At 41.3% G+C, this 27,951-nt stretch overlaps 1 protein-coding gene across 1 annotated transcript; it reads left to right on the top strand.

Moving 5' to 3' along the window:
* The first annotated feature begins 18,796 nt into the window (after nt 1-18,796).
* Nucleotides 18,797-27,218, top strand: CALM1 (calmodulin 1). The gene is made up of 6 exons (XM_084207705.1): nt 18,797-18,923; nt 21,920-21,950; nt 22,913-23,056; nt 25,045-25,151; nt 26,589-26,724; nt 26,949-27,218. The coding sequence occupies exons 1-6, from the start codon at nt 18,921-18,923 to the stop codon at nt 26,975-26,977; spliced, it is 450 nt and encodes a 149-aa protein (XP_084063831.1). The 5' UTR covers nt 18,797-18,920; the 3' UTR covers nt 26,978-27,218.
* The last annotated feature ends 733 nt before the right edge of the window (nt 27,219-27,951 follow it).

Here is a 27,951-nt window from a genome sequence, read left to right as displayed (position 1 = left end):
TTGTTGTTTTGTTTGCGATTACTCCTAATTTACAACGGTATAGTGAAATTACAGAAATACAGCTGAACTGTGGCTACTGTTTAATGATAAAAAATGTCAGTAGTAGCTTAAAACCTTCTTAATACCCCTGTGCCCCTCAGCTGTGCCAACAAAATTGCTTGCAGGGCTTCTTAACTAAGGTTCATTAAAAAGTTGCCAGCACTAAGTCAAGGAACTGACTGGAGTTAAAAAAGAATTATTGATTGTGATAATCACTAGCACATTCAGTTGCTAGCACAACTGAATGGCTGGCATGCCACAGGCAGAAGAGGGAACAGGAGCAGGGAAACAGGAATACCTCATGCTTATAGTGGTGCCTGGACAGCAGCAAAAACCAGCCTGTGCTAGATCAAAACTGAGAGCAGGATTGCAATACCCATTGAGCCAATTCTCAATTATCTATGATTAGATTATCTTCATTGCAGATTATCTGGGCCACAAATGTAAAACCAACCACCCTGCCTCCAGCATAGGTATTAGCTGAAGCCCATGACGAACATCTCTTGCAGGACTGTGCCTGGCTTGGGAACAATGCATGCACCTTCCTGCAGAGCCAGAGATCATAATTTCTGTCAAACCAAAGTGGCCTCTGTGAAAAAACAGCTGCAATTTTTCCTCACCGTGTTCCCAGAACCAGGAGTGACAGACAGCATGCTGCAGTCACACCACATTGCTTCCCCTCAGGAGCAGCTCAAACCTAGCTGGGCTGCAGGCCAGCTGCAGGCGCCTTCATGTGGAAATGATCCCCAGCAGGGGATTGTGGGAGGCCTTTTAGGTCAGGTGAATACGATACACATGCATGGATCCGCTTTGGATATCTGACCCAACAAACTCTCCTACAGGCAACTGGGGAGATAGCATTGAAACATCAACAGCAAGAGTCCTGGCCAGTTTCTGGAGGAAAGTATGGGAAGAATGAAAAGGCCAAAATGTCATAGGTGACACCACCAGTGAGGCATTTACACTATAAAGTATTACTTGCAAAAGAAAATGGGAAAGATTGCAATTAGGAGGAGTAGAGTGTAGAGAAGTGTTCCATCTTTGGGTCAGCTCCAGCCCAACTGAGCTGCATGACCCTAAGGATTCAGCTGAAGTTATAAGGGGATTCTTTCTTGGTTGTTTGTTACAGTGCTAACACTGTGTACAAGGACAGTTGTTTCCTACAAACTATGATCACCTCTCAGTGTGGAAGTATGTTTTAGTTCTGGATAGCATTTTTGCAGCTGATTATTCTGTTTTATTTGTATTGCACCATAAAAGTGCTTACCATTTTGGATTATTTTGAAAGAACATTGTTTCCCATAAAAAAGCAAGCCAACTTACAAGTGAGCACAAGTAATTTTACTTTAATGTAATCACTATCGCAGTTTGCCTTTAATGGGTGATCAAAAATTCACAACTAATTATTTTCATACTTTGCATATATTCAGATAAGGTGCACAACTCCATAAAAACAAGTTAGCTTCAGGACTTGCAGTTCTGTGTGTCTTGCCTGCCCTGTATAAGCAATACCAAACAAAGCCAAACAAGCTGTTGGCCTGTCCCTATGTTGCAATCTTGTGGAATATCATACTCTCTAGAAGTGTCAATTCCTTTTAGCCCCCAGAGTTGCTCACATTTCTGCATCTTTAAGGGTTTTTCCATTAGGAAAAGAAATTGATGACATTTTATATGATCCTTGATTTTAGGAATAATGGACATTACAACTTGATTTATGGAGCACAAAGAAATTCACATGAATAGGAACAATTTATTTGCCTGTAGTTCCCAGACTTTTTGTAGGCAGCTGTATTCTAAAAATCTTCCTTCCAGCATTTCTGATGTCACACAGACAGAATTAGAGCAGCTTCTCAATGACTTCCACAGTTCTGAAATTATTTCTCAATCCTCAGAAAATCAGCTGAATCTTTGACCCTCCTATTGTCTGCACCTACACAGTACTCAGGGTGAGCACAACATTTTCTACCAATCATTTTATAAATCAAAGTTGTAAGTATTTCTTGTGGTCCCTGAATGGAAAGAGGCTCTCATGGACCCTACTTTGAACAAAACAGTTGAACTGTCCAAAGCCCAACACAGTTAGCATGCTCTTCAGACTTCATTTTTTCATATTGTCAAGCAGATCTCTTTGGAATTGTACAGAATCTCTTAGCTTAGCCAGCTAGCACAGGTGATCCCATGTGGCCATCCACTGAAGCCAAGAGAATTACTGCAGGGATGGATCTGGCAGTACAGCATGTTGAACTGAGTTCCCTTAAGCAAGAAATCAGCACAAATGTACAAATCCAACTGTGTCTGAGGGTTCTGTTTTGCAACCATCTGTACAGGCTTTTATTGTTAAACAGAAGTAAACCAAATGTTAGATTAAATGCTACTCATTGATTTATGCATGAAGGTAAAAAAAATACACATAATTATAAAAACTGAAAATAACTAGATAAAGCTGGTTTGAGTTATTAGAAAACCCAGAAAACATTATGTTTCAGTACAACACTAAGGTTCATCTACCCTAAGACATGTTGACACTGTAAATTAACACCAGAATTCCAATATGACATTTTAAGATAATCTGATCTAAAAGATACAGCCAGCTGAAGGCAGTTTGCTGTATGCCACTTTCTCAGACAAAACCAGAGAGCTGAAATGTTTCCTCCTTTGTAATGGTAATAAAATCTTGCATCGTTTTTGTAGAAGAAACAATGTGCTTGATTACCGTTTGCCAAATCAATAAGTAATTGCATGGTGAAACATACTGCTACAGAAATCCACCAAGGTCAAGAACTGAGTAAATTCTAAAATGTACAAGAATACCAAACTACCTGGAGCTGTGATTGTTCACAGCCACAGCTGTGAATTCCAATAATTCTGGAATCCTTTTAACAAGTCATGCTTCAAAGTTAAGAAAATCTTTTACTGTTAGAGTACAATCCTTCATAGGGATGGAATGATTCCTCTTACCAGCAGCAAGTAATTAATTCAAGGACCTCATCTTGCCATAGATGTTGAAAGATACTGACCCAGTCTGATTTCCAGTCTGGTGCAGAACAGTATTTTCTCCATAGCAACCTCTGAGCTTCCTGTTGTTTTGGAGCTGAAGAAAGTAGAATGGATGCCAATTTCAGTAATTTTTTCTTTGCCATTTTGCTTTATCAGTAACTACCATTTTAAGAATAGGGCACATAAATAATGACACCAATTTATAGATTTTTTTTTCCCAACACAGTAACTCAACTATGTTTTAATTTCTGCAGTTAGAATTTTTCTTTAAATGCAGCTCTGCACAAAAACTTCTGCTTTCACTTGTATTTGGGGCCAGCTTCTGACCACTTTAAAGCAGAGAAACACAGTGAGGGTTTAAGCACTAAAATGGTCTCTGATTCAGACAAAATCTATAATCCCATTAACTAACAACATTATTTTGCTTTTTAACACTCTTTTAATTGCAAAGAAGGAAACAAATAGAAGATACACGAGCTGTGGAGCAATCACCGCTGCAGAAGTCATTCCATGCAGTGACTAACTGTTCATACTGTGAAGTCTTCCAGTATCTCCAGTGTGCTTTGGCACAGAGCAGTTTCTCTGCAGCCTGGAAGCCCCATCACACCTGGAGCTGTGTGTGACCAGCAGGTGAGACAAGCCAGCTGCTGGGCACAGTTTTGCTGCTGTCCGGGTTAGCAGCTCTTGCCTCTGCACCATCATGGCCCTCACTGTAGAAACCTAGCCAAGAGACACCTTTTCCAAGACTCTGGGATCAAGACAAGTTTGGAAATGTGACATGGGTAGAGTGTAGCCATATGAGGACATGAAACCAGCTTCTTCTTCTGGAGATGAGGGAAGCAAGTTAAAGCTTGGGACCTCAGTATATGATGCATGCACACAGGTACAGAAGTGGCATAAGAGGGCTGGTGTGGAAGCATGTATCTTCCTGCACATCCAGCACATCAGTCTGGGGACAGAAGTTTGATGCTTCCAGTAGCACCAAATGCCTGCCCTTACCCAATGGATTAATCCGGAGAACCCCTGCTCTGTATCAGTCAGTTTTGTTGTCTTGGAATGTATGCTAGCATGGATAACAAACAAGTTAAAGTTTACATCCAGGAAGTCAATCACATGCTGAGACGGATCAAACCAGTACCACAACGAAAGAAGGCTCAGAGCCATAACCCCCTGCCATAAAACTTGTGACAGAATTAAGTCAAACAACTGGAGCAACAGGGTACTATAGGAAAAGCTCACTGTGTAACAGCCCAGTTTTAATAAACCAGACAGGATATGGCACACAACTATTAACTGTAGGGCTTCCCTTAAAGAAATTGGCTTTTTAACAGCCCCTGGTTCCCTGCACAGTAAATGCTCTCCATGGGTGGGTATGTCAGCTACACAAGAAATGGTCTTTATGATCCTGATACAAGAGCAAGAGAAACCACAGTTTGCATTTACTTGGGGTGGAAGACAATGTACCTTTTATCACAAACCCCAAGATTTTAACCGTGGCGCCATCTTTGTCTGCGCCATGTTAGCTAAACACCTGGAATCAATGATCCTTCCACCAAAGTAACAATTTTTCACTACACAGATCATGAGGAAACAGTTGACCAAAGTAAGAATGCTATCATCCAGCATTCACTGGAATTAAATATTAGTGTTCCATCAAGCATTTTCTGAAATTAAATATTAGTGTTTTGATTTTACATGGCAGGGACATGATGGATGGGAGGCCACAGAATCTGTATTAATAGAGATCTAAAACATTCAATCACCTTCTGAGAAAGGCTGGTAAGTGGGTACCAGAATGGCTAAGACACATAGGAAGTTGTGATTTATTTCAACAGAATGAAAGGAGAGGATTGCCTGTGTCAAAAGTGCTGGTGATACATACAGTAAATACATACCTTCTTGGGTTTTGGTTTTAGGTTTTTGTTGGTTTGGGGTTTGTTGTTTTGTTTTGTTTTTTAATGAGACATACCTTTTAAAAGAGCAATAGGCTGCCAATCTGAAGGAAGGTAAACTACTCTGAGAAACTCAGCAAGTACATTATATTGGTCCTTCCTGAAGGCTGGAAATACATTCTCACAGATTAGCTCTGGGTCAAGAACCGATAGTAGGTGATAACGTTACAGTAATCTTAAAATTGACTGACTTTAGCTGTAGGTAATACTGGATGGGAAATTGCAAATTACTTTATTTATAGAATTAAGTGGGTACTATAGACACGTAAGACAACCAATCAAACTTTAGGGCTCCTAAGAATTACACTCAAATTGTAAACAATGAGAACAACATGATAATATTCAGCCATTTTTCTATAAACATTGCTAATAATCAATAGGAAGTCAATGCAAATGGACACAATTAAGATACCACTTGTTCCTGATTGTGTATCTTATATGCAACTAGAATTTTTTATTCAACAACCAAAACAACCTCTTAACAAAGGCACTCCTTTACTTAATGCAACTGTATGAGGGATGAGAGACCATGATTATGGCTCCAAAATTAATGAGATTAACATACATCTGAACTTAGCCAACTGGTACATGGAACAAGACTCGTGCTTGAATATAGCATCTTCCTCTATGATGGCTGCAAAAAACACACAAATAGCATACAGAAATTAAAGAGGTACCATGCAAACTTTGCTGGGTGGAATTGGCATAGGACCACGAACATTGAATTTGTTTAATACAAAAATTCTAGCAAATAAATTCTCAATATTGTAAGAATTGAAAGCTGTGGTAACCAGCACTGCAAACTGGCTACCAACAGCTTACAAACTTCCATACAAGACTGGCAAGGTATCTGGCACCTTTAGTGACACACTAATCTATCACTGTGGTGCCCATTACTAACCTTGGAAACCATACCACAAGAAGCTAGATGTGCTTTATCTTGTATTCTGTTTCAACTAACTACCATATATAAGGTTAATCAAATTTGGATAGCTATTGAAAAAGACAAAGATATCTATAGTCAAAGACAAATCTTAGAAACAATATTCCCTAACTTGGTAAGAGGCAAATTCAATGGAGGATGCCTTAAAACTATTTAATATAATATTGAGGGTTGCATAATGCAGCTACAAAGGAGTTAATACTGCAGTTGTTAGGAATTTGCCACTCATATAAAAATCATACCCTTATGCCTATTTGCTGTCATTCCATTGAAGTCTTTCATAGAAATACGTGGATACCTACAGTAGCAGGAGATTGTTTGCATTGTAATACACATGCCATCAGTGAGCTTAGCAAACACCATGCTCACTGGCTGTCATGCTGAGGATGCACCTGCCTGACCACACCTCCAGCTCAGAATTACACAGAATGAAATACTCCTCTGCATCTGGCAGCAGGTCTCCAGTGAGATGTGCATATGGCAATGGGTTTGAATGTGTGTCTGTATCCACCTTCAAAGCTATCCACTTCAAAACAATGTAAATTTTGGACACAGAAAAATTTGCTGCTATCATATAACATATGTGGTTTACAGATTTACAGGTAAACTTCTTGTTGACTGAAAAAACAAAAAAAGGTGTCTTATTTTGTACTGTTAAAGACACAGCAACATGTGGCATGACCTTTGAGACACAAGATTACTTCCTCAAACAAAATGCCAAGGTTACCTAACATCTGTCTGAAACTGTAAAACCATTAGATTAAAGACAAATACAAATTTATATATGATAATAACAAACTGATTCAAATAGTGAAAACAAATTATGCTAAGACTTCTTTGTGGCGGTAAGCAGTACTTCACATCATCAAATTCAGTTGACATTAATCTAAATGGCAGTTTGTGCTTAGTGTTTTTTTACAGCAAGAATATCAGGGTAGATATGAATATTTGCAAATGACACTAAATGGAAAAAGTATAATGTAGAGTATTTTCTAGTACAGGCACAACTGGGAAAAATCAGGCATCCTCCCATGTGTTTAGATTCCAGGCACTACTAGATTTTCCAGCAGCTGGTAAAACTCTGCAAAACTTCACTGAATGCTGGACAATTTGCTTATCTTATCTGACTGTATCTCAACCACTTAGATCAACCACTTTCCTAACTCACCTCAAACTTTTCAAAAGCAAAGTAATAAGGTCTTCCTGAAGAATACTTTTCACATAAAAATAAATTTGCACCAGTTAAAGAGAAAATAATGTATAATAATACTTGATGTACTAATTATAACGTTCTTGTGTTCTTGTGCATTTGTTCTTGGCTGACCCAAAAGTCACTTATCAAGTTTATCTGACATCAGCTTTTATAAAAATAGAAAACAAAACAAACAAGCAAGCATCACTTTAGCAACTTTAACAGCTGTGCCAAAATTTAATCACTTGGGCTGAATATTGCCATGATGATTGTCTGCTTTGGCCTGTACAAACTTAATTCAAAACTGTTTATATTATACTCTAATAATAACAGCTGTAGAAAGCCCATAGAGGAGTTAATAATTTCATCTTTAATACAGGACTTGACTAGCTTGCAGCAAATACAGCACAGTCACACTCCAAACAAAGATGCAAAAGCAAAATTCTCTATAGCCACTCACTAAACAGCACCATATAACCTGAATGATGAATCAGACAGATCCAACAGAGCTCCCCCAAAAAATTGCATATGATTATGTTGGTCCAGGCTGCCATATAATGTAAGCAACCAACTTTAACTTCAACTCTCCCCAGCTTTTATATGTTTAAACTTGCTGTGTAACACTTTTATTTGCTTGTGTTTACACGTGTACACTTGCATGCACACATAAATCCCACAAACATGCAAATCAAATAGAAAGAGTGCATCCAAATGGGGCAAGTTTTAGAAGAAACTACACATTACCTGTAAAGGAAAAATTCAAACTATTCACTTAACATGAGCATGTAGCTCCACGTTCTGTTTATTTGGCAGTACCATTCAGGCTCCATAAGATGGCAGACCTGCATACATTTAACAGACGTTGGTGTAATGACATTGCTGTAAATACATTGTTTTTTAAATGGTTGCTTTAAATTGATGGGGCATGTTTTCACTCAGAATGTTTAGAATGTGATGTATTTAGAACTGTAATGAACTCTGCTTACTACCCTATATTGCCTTTGCCATACACTGTGATGGCTTTGGACATGGCCTACATAAAGTACCTGTAAAAAAATAAAATGTAGCATCATCACTCATAGCTGATTGATTGGGAACTAGCATTACTTGATCAGTGTAATTCTTTCTAATAAACACATAATTGGTTTTTATTCTCATTAATTCATTCTAGAACATTTGGTCATTGTGAGCTAACTCTAAGAATATATTACTGCCCTGAACACAGTGAAGCCTTGAGTTTATCTTTTAAATAGTCTGATTTATAGAAGACTGTTTGGGGCAACAATGACTTACGTGTTAACCTAAAATTAGTATATTTATTTCCTGTTGAATGATGGGATGATGTCACTTCTAAAAGCTTTTTCCAGGTTCTCTGACATTAATGTAGTTCTAGTATTTGTACAGTCATTATAGTATTATTAAAGTAAATTAATACAACAAATTTGTTTTATGAGTCATATTAGGTTGTTCTGGAAAATCCAGACTCCAGAACAGGGTGATGCCTTTAGCAATACTTTATACCAATTTCCTTTCCATTTGTTAAGATGTCAACCTGGTTTAGACCTAAGGTGCTCAAACATGAAATTTTCAAAAACATTGTCATACTTTAAATGACCAGGTAAGAAACAGAATGAGTTTGCAGTCTGACTTTTATGTTTCACTTTAGCAAACTTGGACTCATAAACATTATAATTACACAGGCATATAATTTCCCCATAAAGGTTTCATTGCACTTGTTCCACTTGGCTAGGATTACAAGGAAAAGTGGTTACATTGTTTTTAATATTTTGAAAGAGTTCTTTGGAAAAAAGACAGTAAGAAGTGTTCACGCCAGCAGGAAAGCAGTTTGTACTCAGTAGGGCTCTGAAAAGGAAATCACAATAATTTTAAATTAAAAACTGATCAACTTCCAGGTAACCAAATGGAACAAAGAAAACAAATGACCACGGAATTTAACTCAAAATTCCTACATAAGCACATCAAGAATGTCATCCTGAAAACTGTAGTTAGGAAAAAACTTTCACTAGAGTGAAAAAATTGGGCTGTTATGTTCATATGCAAATTTGTAATTTTTTCATATGTAAACATGCTCTTTAATAATTGCTTAGCAGCAAAACCTTATTTAAAACACTGCTCCCTGACACATTCACAGGGTTCTTGCTGACTCACTCTTTAAGAATGGGATTTTGCAAAAGAGCAATGAAAACACTCCAGTAACAGAAATACTGAAGAATTCAGATAATGAGTGTCTGTAACCTACTTCTACCTTTAGACACTTATTGTATCAAGCTTCACAGATCTGCCAGGAAGTTCTTGCTGTTTTGAAACCCCCGTCGTTTTCAAAGCAGTCCTGTAAGCTTCTTACTGGTGCAGAGATGACTTTCATTGCTTCTGGTTGATCTATGCTTATTTCAATTAGAGACATTCCAAAAACCCCACACAAGTGGTTATGGCATCTCTGCAGCTCCTTATGCAACAGGACTGCACTGGGTTTTGGCCAGGCCCAAGGGGGGCTACCATCCCCTCATGGATGCACGCCAACCTCGCGTGCCTCGGCACAACTTCGCAGTTCAGGGCTAATTTTGCAGAAGCCTCTCTTTTGTGTTGAAAGATTTTGCAGGGTTTCAGCAAGATATTTCGGCGATCAGTCATCACTTCGCCGTGCATATCCTCCCCCAGCTGCCACTCAAGCTGTCACTTGGAGCAGCGGTCTAAGAGACGCTTCTCACACGGGCAGCGGAAGGGCAGCCTAAGCAGGTTTGTTCTGCCACACTTTGCACCTCTGCACCCTGTGTAGTGAAAAAGGATTGAGAAAAGCGGTTTTGTCTTTCTGCCGCTCTTTTACGTAGAAACCCTCCTCTGAAGAGGTCACTGGCTGAGGAACAGCTTCTTCCTGCCAGCCCTGGCTCATCAGCAAAGCAGTTGCTATTGCTGCAAGCTGCAGCGGTACGAAGAGACGGCAAATCTTCCGCTGGGACTGCTGATGCTGCCCAGAAGGGCCGAGAGCGCCCGGAGCTGGCCGGTGCTGCGGACAGCGCCGGCTGCGGGTGGCCACTCCCGGCGGGGCCGCGGCCGCCCCCCGGCAGCGCGCTGGCACGCGCACCCCAGCATCCTCACTTGACGCATTGCAGGTACCGCGCGGCCAATCAGAGGCCTTGACTCTTACCAGATACCCATTGCGGAGTCCCGTTAGCCAATCAGGCGCTCCCTGACAAAGTGCTGCCTCAGATGCCTCAGCACCGCTTCCGTCGGGCGCTGCCGTGCGAGGCAGCGGTAACCTTCCGCGAGAACATATAGGTCCCGCCGCCGGCCAGCGGCTCGCTGGCGGGAGCTGCCCGCCGAGGGACGGAGGGAGCCGGGATCGGAGCGGCCGCCCCAGCGCCGCCTCCCCCTCGCTGGCGCTGCAGGACCTGGCAGCGCGCGGGATGCAGCCGCCATCCCCCAGGCAGCGAACGGCCGCCGAGTCCGGCACAGAGCCCACCCGCTGCGGCCTCGTTCCTGCGGGAAAGTGGGGGGAAAAAGGGTCCTTGGGGAGGCCAGTGGAGGCTCCGGGAAAGCGAAGCTGTTTGTGCTGTGTCGCCCCGGCCATTGCTGGTGGGTGTAACGTTAGTCGCCATCGGCAGTTCCTGCGGGGGGAGCGGGAGAATGACCGGCGCCGAGCCGAGCCAAAGCCTCGGTTCAGGCGAATCCCAGAGTGCCCGCAGAGGAGCTGCAGAGCTGCCTGTGCCAAGCTGGCGAATGGCATCTGCGGGAGGCACAGCCGAGAGCCCTGCAGTGGCGCTCGGTAATTGCGGATGCCGCCACGGCGCCTTGGGGAGCGCCGGCAGGAGCCGCAGTGCCGAGCGGCCGCGGGACAGGCGCGAGGGGCAGGGCGTGAGGGCAGCCCGCTGTCGTACCAAACAGCGCGGATCCTCTGTGGCAAGCTGGAGTCCCCAGCATACGGACAGCTATTCCTCTATATCCTTCCAAACACCTACCATGAGTGCACCTGCTTGAAAATCCACCTGTTACCCATACCCGCTGACCACGTAATAAATGCACTTCACTCTGAAGTGCAGGTTCGGTGTAGCTGTGTTTTCAGGCCAACACAATTCTGCCATGCGAGATTGCTCTCTAAAGGATGCTCCCTGGCCCCACTGGTGGCTGAGGGTTTGCTGCGAGGATCTCAGGACAGACAAAATTCTAGCAATAACTTTTTTTTTTCAAGAATTAAGCTAGATGACTACTTGGCACCCATGGACCTCTCATAGAACAGATTTCTTTTTTTTTTTTTTTTTTTTTTTTTTTTTGCACAAACCTGTGGGCCATCCGTGCGTCCTGAGAGAACAAGAAAACACAAAGAAAGATGTGGGAGGAGGAGTAGGAAGATATCTATGTTTAAGTGATTTAACCCCATAATAATAATAACAAAATAGTCTATTTTGAGTCTTTTGCTTTTTGCTTATTTAATGCTGAATATCTTGTTTCAGTTATATTTTAGTTGAGTGGATTGGTGCTCTGTAAGCCCCTAAAATAGAATATGTAGATAGAGACAGCAGAAGCAGAATGGTTGCCAAAGTGAAATGATCTGGAGTGCTGAGCACTGCATCAGCCCACACACAGGCCCACCCCGAGGATAGTGATGCAGAGAAGTCTTAGATGGTGCTCCCTGCTTGGAAAAATGATGTCAGTATTGGCAGACCTGAAACTAAACCAAAGGCTAACCAAAATAAACTCATTAAATGTACTTCCCTTCTATAGAGCATAAAACCCCCCATTCTCAGTGCAGTGCACCTTTGTGTTAGGCTTGTGCTCTTTAACAGCGCTGCTGACAGCTTCACAGCCAGCGCATAACAGTGCACTTACTAAATTTAAGTACTTCATTAGCATCTAGAATACTTCTGCTACCACAAAAATAACAACAAATAGCCATACATAGGGGGAAGGTCAGTGCTGCTTGCCAGGAAAGGTGTGCACATAGTGCTACATGCCTAGGACAGACCAGATTTTTAGACATATTTTTATTCCATGGAAGTTGATAGCCTCAGAATAAAACAGGCAAAACAGAGGTTTAATCAGGTAGCTGATGTGAACTGTAGCCTCACAAAAATGTGGGGAAGAATATGAAGCCTCATAGGACAGGTCTACTTTTTAAGCTTACAAAAAAAGATGGCTTTTCTTGGTACAACTTCTGGAGTTTCAACAATGATGGGAGTTGCTTTGGGATTGAGATGCATACTCTTAGGGTTAGACATTTTAAGAGTCTGAGCTTCACATGAGCTAGCGTCCCTAGAATTAAAAACCTAAAGGCCTACACAAAGAACTGGATCAAAGAGAAACCTTAAGGGGGATATCAGAACCTACATTCTGGAGGCATCAGATGTCCCTGTTCAAAAGAATTAAAAGAGATGAGTCCTCAGGAGAGGACTTCCTAGGCACTGCCATGGAATGTTCCCAGGGGAGAGGCAGTCTATTGGCTCTCGGATAGTAGGCTACAGAGATTGGAATTTATAGTTTTCTGCTAGAAATGCATCTTCTCCTCAAGGTTATTGAAAAACATGGGTTTTTATCTCCCCAGAAGTGTTGATAAGTTGGCGAAGTTATTTCATTATCAGGAGGGTTTTTTGCTGGCACATTCAGAAACAACATAAAATAGCCATCCAAAGAAGTGAAATGATTCCCTAGTTTTCTTCCTGTATGTAAGACAAAGGAAGAAGTGTCATTTGGCAATGGTGCTGGCTTCCAGCATCTGTATTTGGGATGTATCTATGCTTCCCACCTCAGGCCAGCTTTCCTGTATGGCAGATTAGAATGCTGGATGTGTCTTAGATGACAGTATTTGACATCCATTATTAACTCAGGTGGTTTTGATCTTGGAGCTTCTTATCCTCAGATAAGATTCTATCCCAAACTTATTGAAACATCTCAATTCAAGAGTGTGAGGGAAAGGAAGGGAAGAATAAATCCTTAACTCGTGCAGATTAATATGGATTTATTGACTTCAGGGCATGTTTACATTGCTGAAAATCTGTACCAGAAATTATGATTCTGATTTAAAATTATGATCACTCTTGAACCGCATATGTGGAGTTATTTAATTTTTTATCATTAACTGGAGCTCTACCTGACCCAAAGAAATTCCATTTAATATAGACCTACTACAAAGGAGGTATCTGTGGATTTTAAATACCTGTCTGCCTATATCATATCTATTCTTATATTTCCTAAGTTTATCTGGAACTTTTATTGCAAAATTGATATCCCAGTTTGCCCCAGAGGAATATTCAGATGAAAATTAATAACTCATGGTCAAAGTGGAGGTATAAAAAACAAAGCACACAACTCATTTAATAATTTCCATCATGTAAAAAAGCAGTCCTAAATATCTGTGAAGATTTTTTCCTATGTTAAGCAGGACAAACTAACAAGAGGAACAACATTACTGAAGATGAACAAAATAGTTTCCAGCTTTTCTTCATAATTTAAATTCTGAAGGATATTTGTGTACCATTGTTTATTGTACCATTATAAGCTATATATTAGTTCAAAATCTGTAGCTAATGGCAACAGCTATTCAGCTTTTATCAATTCTAATGCAGAAATTTATTATATAGAGTATATAGTATATATAAAGTAAACTAGTTTTTGGCCCACTCATTTTTCCAGCATTTTCTTAAGAAATAAAATGCAAGCTTAAGACATTCCTAATAAAGTGAATCCGACCAAAAAATTGCTTGTTTGTTACTTAAAAACTCTGTTGCTTGTATCACTTAAAAATTTGAGGAATCCATCTTCTGAAATTAGAAACGAGTTTTTCCTATCATTAGAATAACCATTCCTGTAAGTATTGTTCTATACAGAATATTTTAAAATGTATTTTATGGTAAAAATATATTACTTTCCTTTGACAGATGTATTACCTGGATTCATCATCAGGGAATATAGTTTTTTATATGTATTTATCAGTGGAAAATCAAGACCTGGGTATGCTTGACAACATTTTGTAAAAATATGTAATACTTAGCAAATACACAATACATAAATATCCTTTCCTCTTCTGCATTTGATTCTTGAAAAATAATGGATGCAATTTAGCTTCTACCTGTAAAAACACTAATGGTAACAAAACAGAAAAATGGAGCGAGTGAATTGTTTATATCATGAATCATCCAATGTTTACCTTTCTCTGAAACTGGCAATTGCAAAAACTGAGAAGGAAAATCCTGTTTTCACATATTCCAGTGTCTCTAGAGAATTCTTCATAGGACTATGAAGAAAGATTGGGGGTTTTGGGACTGTGTGGGAAAGTTTGGGGTTTTTTTCATTTATTTTGCATTGCAAGTGTGAAAAAAAAAGTAGGAAAACCTTTGGTTTACAAGAATTGCTTAATGATATTTAATCTGCAAGATATACGAGTGAGATTATATGTGGATGCAAGTCCGTAATTCCCATATTTACAAGTATTTTTAAGACAGGATCTTGAAGGTTCCTAACTCAAACTATGCTAAGTTTAAAACATGAAACTTTTCAAATTATTTGGTCTCAAGGATGCCATTTTACATAGGTACATGAAAAAGAACTCACTAATTTAATTACCATGTGCAAATAATTTAGTTCTAACTAATGGTTAAGTTAGTTTCATATAAACATCTAAAACTTTACAAGACAATGGGCACTCAGCGTAGGCAACAATCACTGATTATTCAATTACATAGATGGCCTTCGAACACTGAATGCTCAGTGAAAATCCATAATTGTATGTGATTATTGAGGCACACCAGTGGGAATTAGGCAAATGTAAATTAAATCTCAAACATATGAAAAATTGGGGAATTTGGTTTTTTTAGTCTATCTCAGAAAAGAAACAGTTACCTACAGGAATATGTATGTACCCATTTAGAAACGCTCCAGGATCTGAAACTTTAAATGTTAACGTGAAAACAACATTTATTTTCACCTCTTGTAAAAATAAATTATGTTCTAGCTTTTTATTTCAATGGAGTTCCACCCACTTATTTGCAATCTTAGTGATGCTTATATTTTAGAAAGATTCTTGCTTAGGCTTTTACAGCTGCCAATGGCATTTAGAATCATTAATTTTTGTGGAAAACGGTCTCCCCAAAAAACATTGCCTATATGAAGAGAATTTTGTAGACAGTGTAAAAAAATTTATATACCAAGAGGATTCCAGTTGACTTGAAAAACAGTACAATAAATCTAGTTTGGGTAGCTCAGACATATACCTGGCAATATTATACCCATGAAAGCTAATCATTAATTTTTTCCAGTTGCATAGATGTTGCATGTTCACATATACTTGATTTTGGCTTCTTCTAATCTATTATAAACTGGTTATCCATGCTTATTGCCATAATATCAGTCTCCCAGCTGTGAATTAATGATATGACAGACTTCTGTCCATCCTGTCTCATATCCGCTCCCTCAGGACAGATGCCTGTGGAATGTTTTAATTTATTTTTGGGTTTTTTTTTAAACTTATATAATATAAGAGAACAATTGATACATGTGAGGCCATGTTCCTTAGTGCTCATGTTAACAAATAGCTAAAGCTGAAAAGCACACCTTGTATGTAAGTAGCAAGGTTTATTATTTTGTCAGGTTCTCAACAGAATTCCTCCCTATACCTTAGGCTGCTCCCAAGGAATGGACGTGGGAAGTCTCCGCTGAAACAAAGACCAACTGTAAGACTGTAATCTTACCATCACAGCAAGGCAAAATTTAGGAATGTAATACTAGGTAGAATGGTTGCAAGTCTTCCATTGTAAACATTTTATTTATTCTATAAATACATTTATGAAATAATATTTTCTTACTATTACAGTTCAAACACAAGTCAACCAGAGCATGTTTAGAGGGTAAAGAAATTTAGAACAGTAAATTTACCCAGTCAAAATTCATCTTAATAGCTACTGCATAGCCCTCTGTTCATAGAAAAGCTCTATGGCAATGGGATGGCCAAGTTCTCTGGTGTCAGGCACAAACACTGAGTAATTCCATGGCCCAGTCCAGCTCCCACTGAGATTCAGGAGATTTTGAATGAGGCTGTAGAAGATCCTGGCAAATCATTTGACATTGTATGTCATTGGAATGACAGGGGCATTTCTTGCCTGCCCACAACTGAATGTAAATTTTAAGAGAACAAAGAATACTGATCAAGGTCTGGCTGTACAATTGAGTGAAAGCAAATTTACAAGGAGCAGGGAGATGCCAATTTATATGATTTTTTATTTGCATTAAATAAGCAGCAGAAGATTAGTATTCTGTTTTGTTTACATTTATCTTTGCCATATGTCAAATTAGGAAAAAAAAATCTCCTTAGTCAGAATGATATTTTGGAACATGAGCTGTGAAATATTTTCAAACACAGAATGATGCAATTTAAATAGAAACTACTGCAGAACTCAACTGTGGCACCTTATTTGATCATCCTGGTTTTTTTTTAAATAAAGCAAGATAACTATATACTAAACTACTTTAAAAGTAACTTGATTTCCAAATTTCATTTTAAATATAATTGAATTATTAACATGATCCATCAAGAGTTAGGAAAAGTAGACACAAAAGGTTAAAGATAAAAAAAGTAATAGGAATAAATGCACAGCAACCCTTCTACTCAAAGGCCCTGTTAATCTTTGGCAACATTCATTGAATGTTACTGAGTGGCTTTCTACTTCGCATTTCCAAGTTTCATCACGTATGTCCAAACGCTGTAATGCTGATGGTTTGTAAGAGAATCTACATAAATTTTAATTACTTGTCTTATAGTCTCTCCTCAACAGATAAATCTAATCCCTTCACTTTTTAACAAGTGAAGATTTGGATCAATGGAAGAATGTATTACATGTGCTTAAAATTAACTTTAAGGAGATTGAAATAAAGCACTCACATTCTAAACTATCACATTTAAATGTTGGTAAAATTATTCTTCTGATAATACATTTTCTTTGCAAGATAATTGTACAAATTTATTAGCCCAATATTTATGTAAAATTCAATGTTTTAACAATGAGATCTTCACCTGTGTAAGACCAGCACAATAAGCTGAACAATTTGTACAGGAACATTGTTCTTCACATGTCCCTGTGAGTCTCAGAGAGTTCCAAGATTCACTTATCCAAGCAAACACTCTTGTAGCTTACTCCAATCAAACATTGTGCCATGCTTTCCAGAAAGATATTAAGCTAGGAAATTAAGAGCCTAAAATTGCTGGACTGGTTTGAAAATGAAAGATCTATTATTTGCATGTTCTTCCACAGGGCGGGGGGGGTGGGGGGGTGGGAAATCAACATCACTGTTTGGTAGTTAAAAAAAAAAAAAAAAAAGAAGGGATATCAAAAAATAGGAGGATGGGCATTCCACATCTAAAATGGAAGCTGTCTATTAACCTATCATTTGCAGACTAGCCAGCTGCAAATTGGTTTTCTGACACCATTTCATACAGTAGTTGCTATACAAATATTAGAATGGTTTGGGAACCAAACTTGACACATTAAATGTGCTATTTTGTTTGCTGAGAAATCCCTCTACATTGCAAACAGGTAACTGTTGTGCTTGCCAACCTATCTCTATGTTCCAGAAAGGCAAGCAGATAAATTGCAACTTCAGTGGCAGAGCTATTGAAACTATTAAACAGAACCAAACTGATTTTGTCTTTATTCCAAACACTGAAAGTATGCACGATTTTTCAAAATTATGGAACAGACAAATGAATTTCAAAAGATTTGCTATACTGCAAGCAGATTTATCAGAATTATGACCACACTGGAAATACTGCAAGCCTCCCAATCCAGAGAGAGGCCCAAACTAAAACCTTCAAATAAAAATATCTCAAAGTAAACCAAATCTCAAAATCTAAGGGAACCTGTCATGAATGGAACCAAAATCCTAGATTTCAAAGTGGATCCATGTTGTACTTCCATGCCTGCAGTGTGCAGTGTGAATACTACAATATTTTTTGGGGGTTATTACCAGTGTGGAAATAATCCTCAGAGCTGACAGGGAAGAAATGAAGAAAACACTTTGACATCAGGACATGCTTTTGCTGCCTCTCAATTGCAGGCTTCTGAAGAGGCTGAAGTGATACCTCAGTTGTAGACCATCCGATTCTGAATTAAATTTCGCCGTCGCCTGGATTTTGGTGCTTGACAAAAGCCCTATCATGAATAAAAAGGCAGCTGTGCTCGCTTCAACATTTTTGTTTTACAGTCGCTGTCATACATGACTTGTCATGGAAAAAAGAGTCCTTTATTAACGTTTTCCCCCGTCCCCGCGCCATCATCCTCTCCCAGGTGCCGCTCCGGGCTCCCCGGGGGAGCGCGGGCCCGCCCCGCCGGCGGAGATGCTGTCTAGAAAATAAAAAAAGCACCAACTTGGCCGAGATGCCCCCGCTCCGGGGGTTCCAGCCTGGAGAGCGGCGGGGACCCGGCGGCGAGGCAGCTCCCCGCGGGCTGCGCCGGCACCAGCGCCTGGCAGAGGAGAGCCACTACGGGGACCGGGCTGCCCTCGCCCCTCTGGGGGCGCTCGGTCGCGGGGCTGCGGGAGCGGCCCCGCCGGGGGAGGGGAGGGGCCGGGCCGCCGAGGGGGCAGGGCCGCCCGCCGCAGTCACCTCGCACATACCGCGCCGGGAGGAGGGAAAAGGGCCCCGCTCCGGCGGAGGGATACAGCCCCACGTATATAGCGGGCGGCGCAGGCTCACAGCCCCAGCACTCTGTGAGCCGCGCCGGGAGGAGGCAGCAGCCGCCGCCGCTCGTGGTCGCGCAGTTCGTGCAGCCGCCGCCGGGCCCGCCGTCGCCGCGCCATGGTAGGGGGCTCGTTCGCTCGCTCGCTCGACCGGCCGGGCGTGGCACGGGGTGCCCCGGCTGGGGCGGGGGCTGGTGCGCAGTGCTCTCGCTGCGGAGCTGGGGACGGTCGGGTTGGTGGAGCCGGGCTGTTCCCCGGGGAGGAGCGGGGGTGGGGGGAGCCTCGCGGGGGCCCTTCCCGCCCGGGTCTCCGCGGGGTGAGCGGCTTGGTGGCCGCGGACTCTTCCTCTCCCTACCCCCCGCTGCCTTGCGCGGGATTGCTGTGGAGCTGCGGCCCTTCCTCTTCCGCCGCTTCCTTCCCCTTTCCCTGGGCCTGCCTTGTGGGCGCCCCGGCCCCGCGCCCTCCCGCCCCGCCTCGCTTTCCCTCCCCTGCGGAAAGGGCCGGGCGCGTCTCCCCGGGGCCACGGCCCCAGCACCGGGCAGGGCGCGCTGCGGGGCGGGGCGCGCGTTTGCGGGCGAAGATCCCGCTCGGCTCCAGCACCAGCTGCACTGCGCAGGGAGCGGGGGGGCGGCCGGGGGAGGGCACCGCGCTGCAGCTACTGCGCCCCCGCCGTCCTCCCCAGTCCCCCCCCAAAAAAACGCAGCCGCGGCGGCGAAGCCCATCGCTGTCTGCATTACATCATGTCTCCTCCTCTTCCTCCCGGCCCCCGCGCACCCCCCGGCCGCGGGGACCGGGGCGCTGTGCGAGTTGCTCGCTTGGAAGCGGGCCCAGCTCCTGCATGGGGGGCTCGGGGCGGGAGGGGCTCAGCCTCCCATCTCTCAAGGGGCTGCGGGGGAAGAGCTCCTGCCCCAGCCGCCCGCTGGAGAAAAGGCCATGGGGAGGGAAAGCTGGCCGCGGAGCCCGGGCGCCCTCGCGGTTGAATGATGAGGACGTGGTGTGGCTGCCGGCTGGAGAGGGAGGGAGGGGAAACGGGGACGCACTGCAGCAGTGGGTGGCTGCTGGCCGGGAAGGGCGCCTGTTGCGCCGGCGGGCTGCGAGCCTCCCGCCCCGCCGGCCGGGCGATGCCCGCCGGAACGCATCCCATCATCTGCCGGGTGATCGCAAAAGAGAGCAAGAGGAAGGGCTGGGATTTTCCCGGCGGTTTTTCGCTTCCTGCGAGAGCGGAGAAACAGTTGCAGACTAAGCTCTAATCGCTTTTTGGCAATGTGGGTGTTCCTCGACCCTGTCTCTGCATCTCCCCTTCCCGTAGGAGAAGGCTGACATCACCAGCACAGGATTTGATGACTTGGCTGGGTGGGGTGATGGCTCCAGCCCTGGCTGGGTACCTTTGTCCTGTAGCTGTGGTCAGGGTATAGTTAGTGGCTGTGCCTGTTGCTCGGGAAGGTGAGCCCCTTGGCAATGTAGGGTTGGGTTGTGTCCTCGGACATCACCGAGTGTGTGAAGGTTTTTGGGGTTGTGTTTGGTGGGGTTTTTTTTTTTTTTTTTTTTTTTTTTTTTTTTTTTTGTTCCTTTTTTTTTTCTTTTCCACTTGAAATATGATTTTGGAAACGTTCAGCAAGCTCTGGTTAATGGGGCAATGAACTGGTGCTGTGGGCTGGAGGTTTTTTGCCAAGGTGTGGCTCTGCTTCCTGTTCTGCAGGGCAGTGAGTCTGTTATGTAAATTCCTTAGATAATCTTTAAGTGAAACCTCGCATTTTCTGGAAAATCACAAAGAGTGCAGGAAGTCGAGCCGGATTTTGAGCACAAGCTTTTTTGCAGTTATTAAAGAAGACTGTCTTTGAGCTGTTTGCATTTCTACCCTTTTCTCCTTCCTCCAACACACTGCATGCGGGGAATTGTTTAATCATTACATACAGACCTTAAAAGAAGCCTCCTACCTAATTACAGAGGAGATCTGTGTATTTCCCTTAACATATAGAGAAGATTTTCAACCCTATCCCTTTCCCATATACAAGAGCTTAACATTGCATACCCGATTAATTCTCCATTGTATTTGCTGCTCTTTGCTGCAGTTAGATGGTTTTTATACTTAATATTTTAGGACAAGAAGGGTTTGCCTACCTTCTCTGACCTACAAAATTCTCTGTTCTATTTGTAAAAACAGTCCAGTAAAATGTGTTTAAAACAAGTTACTACCTCATATTCTTCGTTATCTGTGATTAAGCATGTAAAAGTTTCTCTTTTTTTTTTCTTTACCAGGAAAAGGCATATTTTTCCATAAAGAACTGGTTAGCTCCTTTGAGTCCTAACTGGAGGTTTTTGTGATGCTTTATCCATACATAGGGAGAGGCTTCTGGAAGGATGTGGCTATCACAGTCAAGCTCTAGAAAGCCCTTTTGGTTACCCACTGAGCTGTATACCTTTGTATGCAGCAGTGCCCCTTGATGAAGAGAAGGTCATAAACAGGCATTTTAAATCTTACCACTTTAAATTATATATAAAACAATCTGCGTGTCAGGATGAAAGACCCTAAACTGCTTGGCTGAATGGAAAAATAATATGATGCCTGAAAACTAATTTTCTTTGTCAGAGGTGGCAAAAATCTCTAAAACACTGAGATGTAATTTGTAATGTTGCAGCAGAGCCCCTCCTGTGGGGCTGGCAGAGGGCTGGAGGCTGCTGCGGTGAGGTGGGGAGGGCAGGGCTGGAGCAGTGGGCGACGCGTCAGCCCACGCGTGTGCGGTACCCCCACGCTGCCCTGCTGGGAATGGCATGTGCTGTGAAACCCCAGACACAAGGCATTGGGGATTTCGTGCCTCTCTGACCACTCGCAAGGAGCCTGCCCTTTGTCCTTCACTGGACCAAATCTGATTCACCAAGTTGCAGGATGGCATTTGGTTCTTCATATGCAGTTTCAAACCGAGTTAGCCTATATGCTTTCAGAAACAGCTGCATGGTGTAGGTGAGTGCAGTCTCCTTGTAGAGACAGAATTCCAGGGTTTGAAAATGACTTCATGAAAGTAATGATAAATCACTTCTGAAATTGAAAGGAAGCGCCTCATGGCTTGACAGAGCTAGCGGTAAACAGTATTCTAAAATGTTCTATTCTTCGTGTAGGCTGATCAGCTGACTGAAGAACAGATTGCTGGTAAGTGTTTTGATGATAATTTTTTTTTTTTTGCTAGCTCTTGTGACTAAAAGAAAATATATTATCTCAAGTGTAGTGGAAAAAAACATCTTTGACAATTTTAAATCTGTACTACCACTTTTGAAAAGCACTCACTTAAAAAAATCCCAAACTAAAAAAAAAACCAGACAAAAATATTCTGGAAGATTACTGGTTCATTGCCTCTTAATTTAGACTTCTTATTCCTTGGACTACAGATAATGATATTTTTTTTTAGATGCTCAGATTTGAGCCAAGTTCTCCTAGATTTCTGGCAAACAGAAGTAATTGCTAGACTCAAATGAACTACTTAGAGTCAAAGGAGACCTAGGTACTCTTTAATAGAATGAAGATCAACTACAAATGAAATGGCAACAAATAAACCTCAGATTGGTTTATTGCACATTATTACAAGCCAGTGTCTTTTAAGTAAATCTTTTAATGAACTGCCTGTAATTCAGGCTGGTCAGGAGAATGAGCATTATTTGACCTTGTGGAGACCAGTCCCCATTTGTGGCTGACACTAATTGTTATTGTCTGCTGACTTGAAAATAAGTGGTAAATGACAATGCTTTTGTTCTTCTAAGTCTGTTAATTGTTAAGGGAACCCAGTGGCTCCTTTCCCTTATTTCAGACAGCTGTGTGTGGAGCAACTGTGCCTCAGGCAAGATGCAGATGCATGGAAATGAATTACAGAGTTGTAAATGCAGATAAATAGCCACATGAAATAAGTTTGAATTTACTGTGAAAATTATGTGTTGGTATTGTAAGTATTTTTTTATTTGTATTTGAGAGTGTTAATTCTCTCAATACAGGGACAGTTAGATAAAAAGAGCAAATGTTTCTTAGAATTGTGCCAGGCTTTGTCAGTAGAGTGCATTTTTAGTCTCTGGTTTTCTCATGCTGGTCATGTCTCTAAACACTGGGACTGTTTCTCCCTCTAGAATTCAAGGAAGCCTTTTCCCTATTTGACAAAGATGGTGATGGTACTATCACAACAAAAGAACTGGGAACTGTCATGAGGTCACTGGGTCAAAATCCAACAGAAGCAGAATTGCAGGATATGATCAACGAGGTAGATGCTGATGGTAAGTGTTGGGAAAGTGCTGTGATCATCTTTAATGTGTATGACCTCCACACCTGGGCTTAAACTGCATTGACAAGACTGTGACATAGAGCTCTTACAGCAGGTTCAAAATGCTGGATAGACTCTAAACTCGAAGGATGTCAAAGATGCTAGCAGTATTCATGAGACTAAAAACAGGCAGTGGGCAAAGTTATGCTATTTGTCTTTAATATTTTATGGGTCACAGGCTTCCTGTTGCTATCTGACTTGCCCTGACCTGCCATTAACCTGTCTTTCCATCCAGCTTTTCTGTATGTGTTTTATCAGCCCATAGCTTAATCAATGTCTGTGGTCTTGGCTAAGGCAAAAAATGTGTTTTCAATGGAAGTTGAGCGCAACAGGAAGAGTGTATAGTCTATCTAATGTATTGAATCCCTAATAGATAGAGAGGGGCTATTGGAGGTAAAGGCAGAAAGCCCTTCCCATATCACGGCTAACAGAATTATTTTAAAGGAACACCAGAGAGCCCATATTGAAACATGTTGTGTTTCTGAATTCCACATAGGCTAACAGTTTTAAAAACGAATAATATTTCCCCTGCTCAAGGATGTCAAGCCTCTAATCTTGTGTGTTGGTTGTGATAGTGATTTTTCTCTAATCATTATGTGAAAGAAGTGTGAAAGTATATTGGCAGGAGTATAAGTTACTGGATTATCAGGCCATATTAACTACTTTCTTTAAAAAAGTGTAAGTTAAAGTTAACTGCTAGGTTTTGCTGAAGCTGAAAAGCCTCAGTGTCTGCAGCGGTATATAGAGTTTGTGTATAGTAGCTTCTTTAGGCTGCAGATCAAATGCTGCTCTGGTGGATTTAAAACAGAAGGAGTCTGAGGACTTCAGATAAGTGTGCCTGCCCAACTGTTTGAATTTGGGTTACAGCAGAGTGCTTTGCTATTCTTCTGCATGTTCATTGAGGTTGTTTTCAAAACGGAGTGTGAGACCTGTGTTCATATTTTACTGCTACATAAAGCTGGCTGTGATGATAAATAGCTGTGTATGTCTCAGGCTGGGATCCCTAGGATGCAAGGATTTGCTTAAACTTTATTAGTTGCACGATGAATTTGTATGCTTCTTTAAATCAATGGGTAGATCTTAGTTGCACAGTGAACTGTTTATTATGGTTTTGTGAACTACTTAATGTGCCTTTTTGGCATATAGAGCTGAATCCTGACTATACAAATCTAGTTTCTTCACCACACCACTTTTTCCCTAGCTTTAAGCAGCCTGAAATTTAAATCTTTGCTTTGGATGAAGAGCTTAATCTCAGGGGTGGGGCCTGGATGTCAGCAGGGATTTTCAGTTTTGCAGTAAAATACCTGTAGGTGTTTAAAGAACACCAACAGCTAAGCTTATCAGTAATGACAAATAATGTCAGCTTTTCTTGTGTCATTGGAATTTGCAGGTCCTTGTTGCCTGTTTGAATAGTTTGTTGCTTTTGTTGTGTGCAACTTGAGTTGATAAGGTAGTTGATTTTTAGAAAGAAAAAAATATTTACAGTTCAGTTTAGAGTGATGCTCCCAAGTATTAGATAACCTTGGATTGCAGTGGCAGCTTAATGTGTTCTTCCTGGAAGACACAACAATTGAGAGATTATAAAAAAATTAAAAGGTTGATTTTGTGGGAGTTATTTGAAGTAAAAATACGTCTTTTTATTGGTTAACCTTGATGCATCAAATTGGCGTTTTACTTGTGGCTTTGGTGGCAAATGGTGTGGCTTGTCCTTGAATGAAGGCGGCAGTTGATTTTGTGCTGGAACAGAGTGGCTGCTGCATGTTATAATAGCAAAAAGGCAGTGGTAGCAATTTAGAGAGAGGGACCAGTTTGTCTATAAGGATAGTTTACAAAGCATCTGGCAGTCTTGTCCCTGGCTAAGTCAAATGCCAAATATTTGTTTGGTTTTTTTGTGAAGAAAAGCTTGGAAGTTTAATTTTTGGAAGTTTTTTTTTCATTAAGGCAATGGCACTATCGACTTCCCTGAATTTTTAACCATGATGGCCAGGAAAATGAAGGACACAGACAGCGAGGAAGAAATCCGTGAGGCATTCCGAGTCTTTGACAAGGTATTATTAAAAGTACAGCTACTCTTCTAAAGCAATAATGATGTCTATATTTTCCTTTCTCTCTTGTCTAGAAGGAGAAAAAGTCCTCTAGTGGAAACATAACAGAGATTGTTCTGAATATAGAACCAGAGCTGTTGCAGCCTGGTCCTACTTGCTTTATACAGCGAAGTCTAAGCTTTAGGCTCATCCATAAGGAAAACTTCCTGGCCTTCCTTAGGAACAGAGATTAGCAGACCTTAATGCTTGGCTGGGACGCGGGCTGGGGTGGGGTTTATTTGAGATGTGTGGGTAGAGGAAGGGGGTTTTTCTCTACCTTTTGACTTTGGGGGGAATGGGGAAGCATTTGCTGGATGCACATGGTTTTATACTACCCTGCGGAAGCTTTTGAAGCCAAGATGATGTCATCAGTATTTGGAGGGACACGAAGTATTGCATGTTCTCTTTTCAAAATGTGAAGTTTGAGGTTGCTTTCATGAAAACTTAAGAGCTCAGCCCCCTTGACCTTGCTTAAGAATACCTGGGTATATATCAGTTTTCTAGAACAGAGGTTCCCCTCTTTGGGTTTTTTGAACGTGACAGATGTTATATGAGAATTGTGTGGAGTAGTGGCTGGTGCGGCTGTAAAGCTAATGCACGTGCATGTGTGGAAGAAGACTTTACTACTACTTTTTATAGAAAAAAGTGTCAGTCTCTATTATTGTGCTGAAAATATGGGGGTATTTCTGCAGACAAGATTAGTGTTTAAAGCCACTGAGGTAGGTTATCTATTGGTGATGACCATATCTGACTCTAAGATAGTGTATTCTTCTGTGTATGGAATTTCTGAAGTGGCTCAGAGTGAACTTTAGGTTTGGATGTTGCAAATGAGGACATTGGCTTCCTAGTGTCTCTTTCTCTTCTCTTTTTAATTTTGCCATAAAACTTGTCAAAACTCCTTATCAGTAGAGTTTAAATGCTTTCTTTGATCTGTTTTTATCATCTCATCTGAGAAGCCAAACATAGTCAGCTGCAGTCTGGTTAAAGAGGTAATGTTAACACAGAAGAGAAAGTTGACTTCATTCTTGCTGGTGGGGAAATGGGTCTCTTTTTGGCCTTGCTTAGGCAGCAGACACTGAACAAAAACTTTTTCGGTTTTGTTTCTGTGTTTATTTTTGAAAGCTCTTTAAAAACATTAAAAATACCTTATCACAACTACAAGCCAGGCATGCAGTTGTTATTACAGCACAACAATTGTATGGAAGGATATGGTGTCATGCATGCCTCAGAAGGTGGTGGGACTGATACATACTGCAGTGTGTACAGTGTGCCAGGTCTGTACATCTGTCCCAAGTGCTGTAAGGCTGCTTCAGAAGCAGTTACTGGAAACCTAGCTCTAGTTTCCGCGTTAGTCAATGTCAGGATTGTTGTTCATGGTCTTGTGCAACTCTTTTCTCATAGGATGGCAACGGCTATATCAGTGCAGCAGAACTACGCCATGTTATGACAAACTTAGGAGAAAAGCTAACAGATGAAGAAGTAGATGAAATGATCAGAGAAGCAGACATTGATGGGGATGGGCAAGTCAACTATGAAGGTAAAAAAATGCTTGTCTTGACTCAAAACCATTTTTCAGATTGAGGAAAGCCTGTTGCATAGGGCATTAATTTTTAATACTTGAGACACTAGTTATTTGCTTGTCCCCTTCTGTGGACAAAACCTGAGCTGCAGTGAAAGGCTCTTTTTTATGCCAACTGTGTTTTAGACTCTTGATTTGAAGTACGCTGGAGGCAGTAAATCAGTGACTTTTTATCTTTTCAGAATTCGTACAGATGATGACTGCAAAGTGAAGAGACCTCCTTTACACCTTTTTTCCTCTAGAAGAATCAAATTGAATCTTTTACTTACCTCTTGCAAAAAAAAAATGTTCATTTATTCATTCTGTTTCTGTATAGCAAAACTGAATGTCAAATTACCTTCTGTCCACAAACTGCATGTAATGGTTGGTGGTCCTGTCCCTAAAAGATAAACATCAGTTTTACAATATAAATAATTGTACTACCTTGAAAATAAAAAAAAAAAAAGGAAGCACTTAGTGAACTCAAAAGTTCCATTTGCTAATGACTATTACACTGTTTGGGCTGGCCAGTTTTTCATGCATGCAGCTTGACAATTGAGCACAGTCAGACATGTGTATTAAAAGGAAAAAAAAAACCTAAAGGATCCGCTCTCTTGTTCAATAGTGGATTCTAGTTCAATTTGTAGTATAAATTGTCATAGCTGGTTTACTTTAAAATTGGTTTATACCTCAGGATGGTATGCAGCAAAATGGTTGAAGGATGCAAAACTTAAAGAAAATGCCCTAAAGGTTGAATGGTTCTCCTGTACGTAGCAGTGTGCTCCAAAAATAGGATGATCTTAACTATGGATGGCATGTCTGTGTTAAAATACTGGTTTAACATTGTCTGCATTGCACTATAGTGAAACGGGTGTCAGGCTGTTACCGTTCACAAAATTTTTAAAAGAAACCTTCACCAAGGGAGCATCTTTGGACTCTCATATTTTTAAAACCTTCTGTACCATGACTTGGAGCTGGCGGAGAAGCCTGTGGACTTCAGCACAACTATCAACATTGCTGTTCAAGATATTACAGTTTATGTCCATTCCAAGTTGTAAATGCTAGTCTTTTTTTTCCAATAAAAGACCATTAACTTAAAGGTGGTGTTAAATGCTTTGTAAAGTTAAAATATATATATATAATTGAGATAATAAACCAAAAAAGCAGTAGGAAGGAAGTGTTTCTATGAATGACTTGCTGCTAAAT

Source organism: Fringilla coelebs (genome assembly GCF_963513975.1).
Source record: "Fringilla coelebs genome assembly, chromosome: 6".
Taxonomy (NCBI): domain Eukaryota; kingdom Metazoa; phylum Chordata; class Aves; order Passeriformes; family Fringillidae; genus Fringilla; species Fringilla coelebs.
The sequence above is the reverse complement of the archived record's forward strand: the minus strand, read 5'-3'. Positions and strand labels throughout refer to the sequence as shown.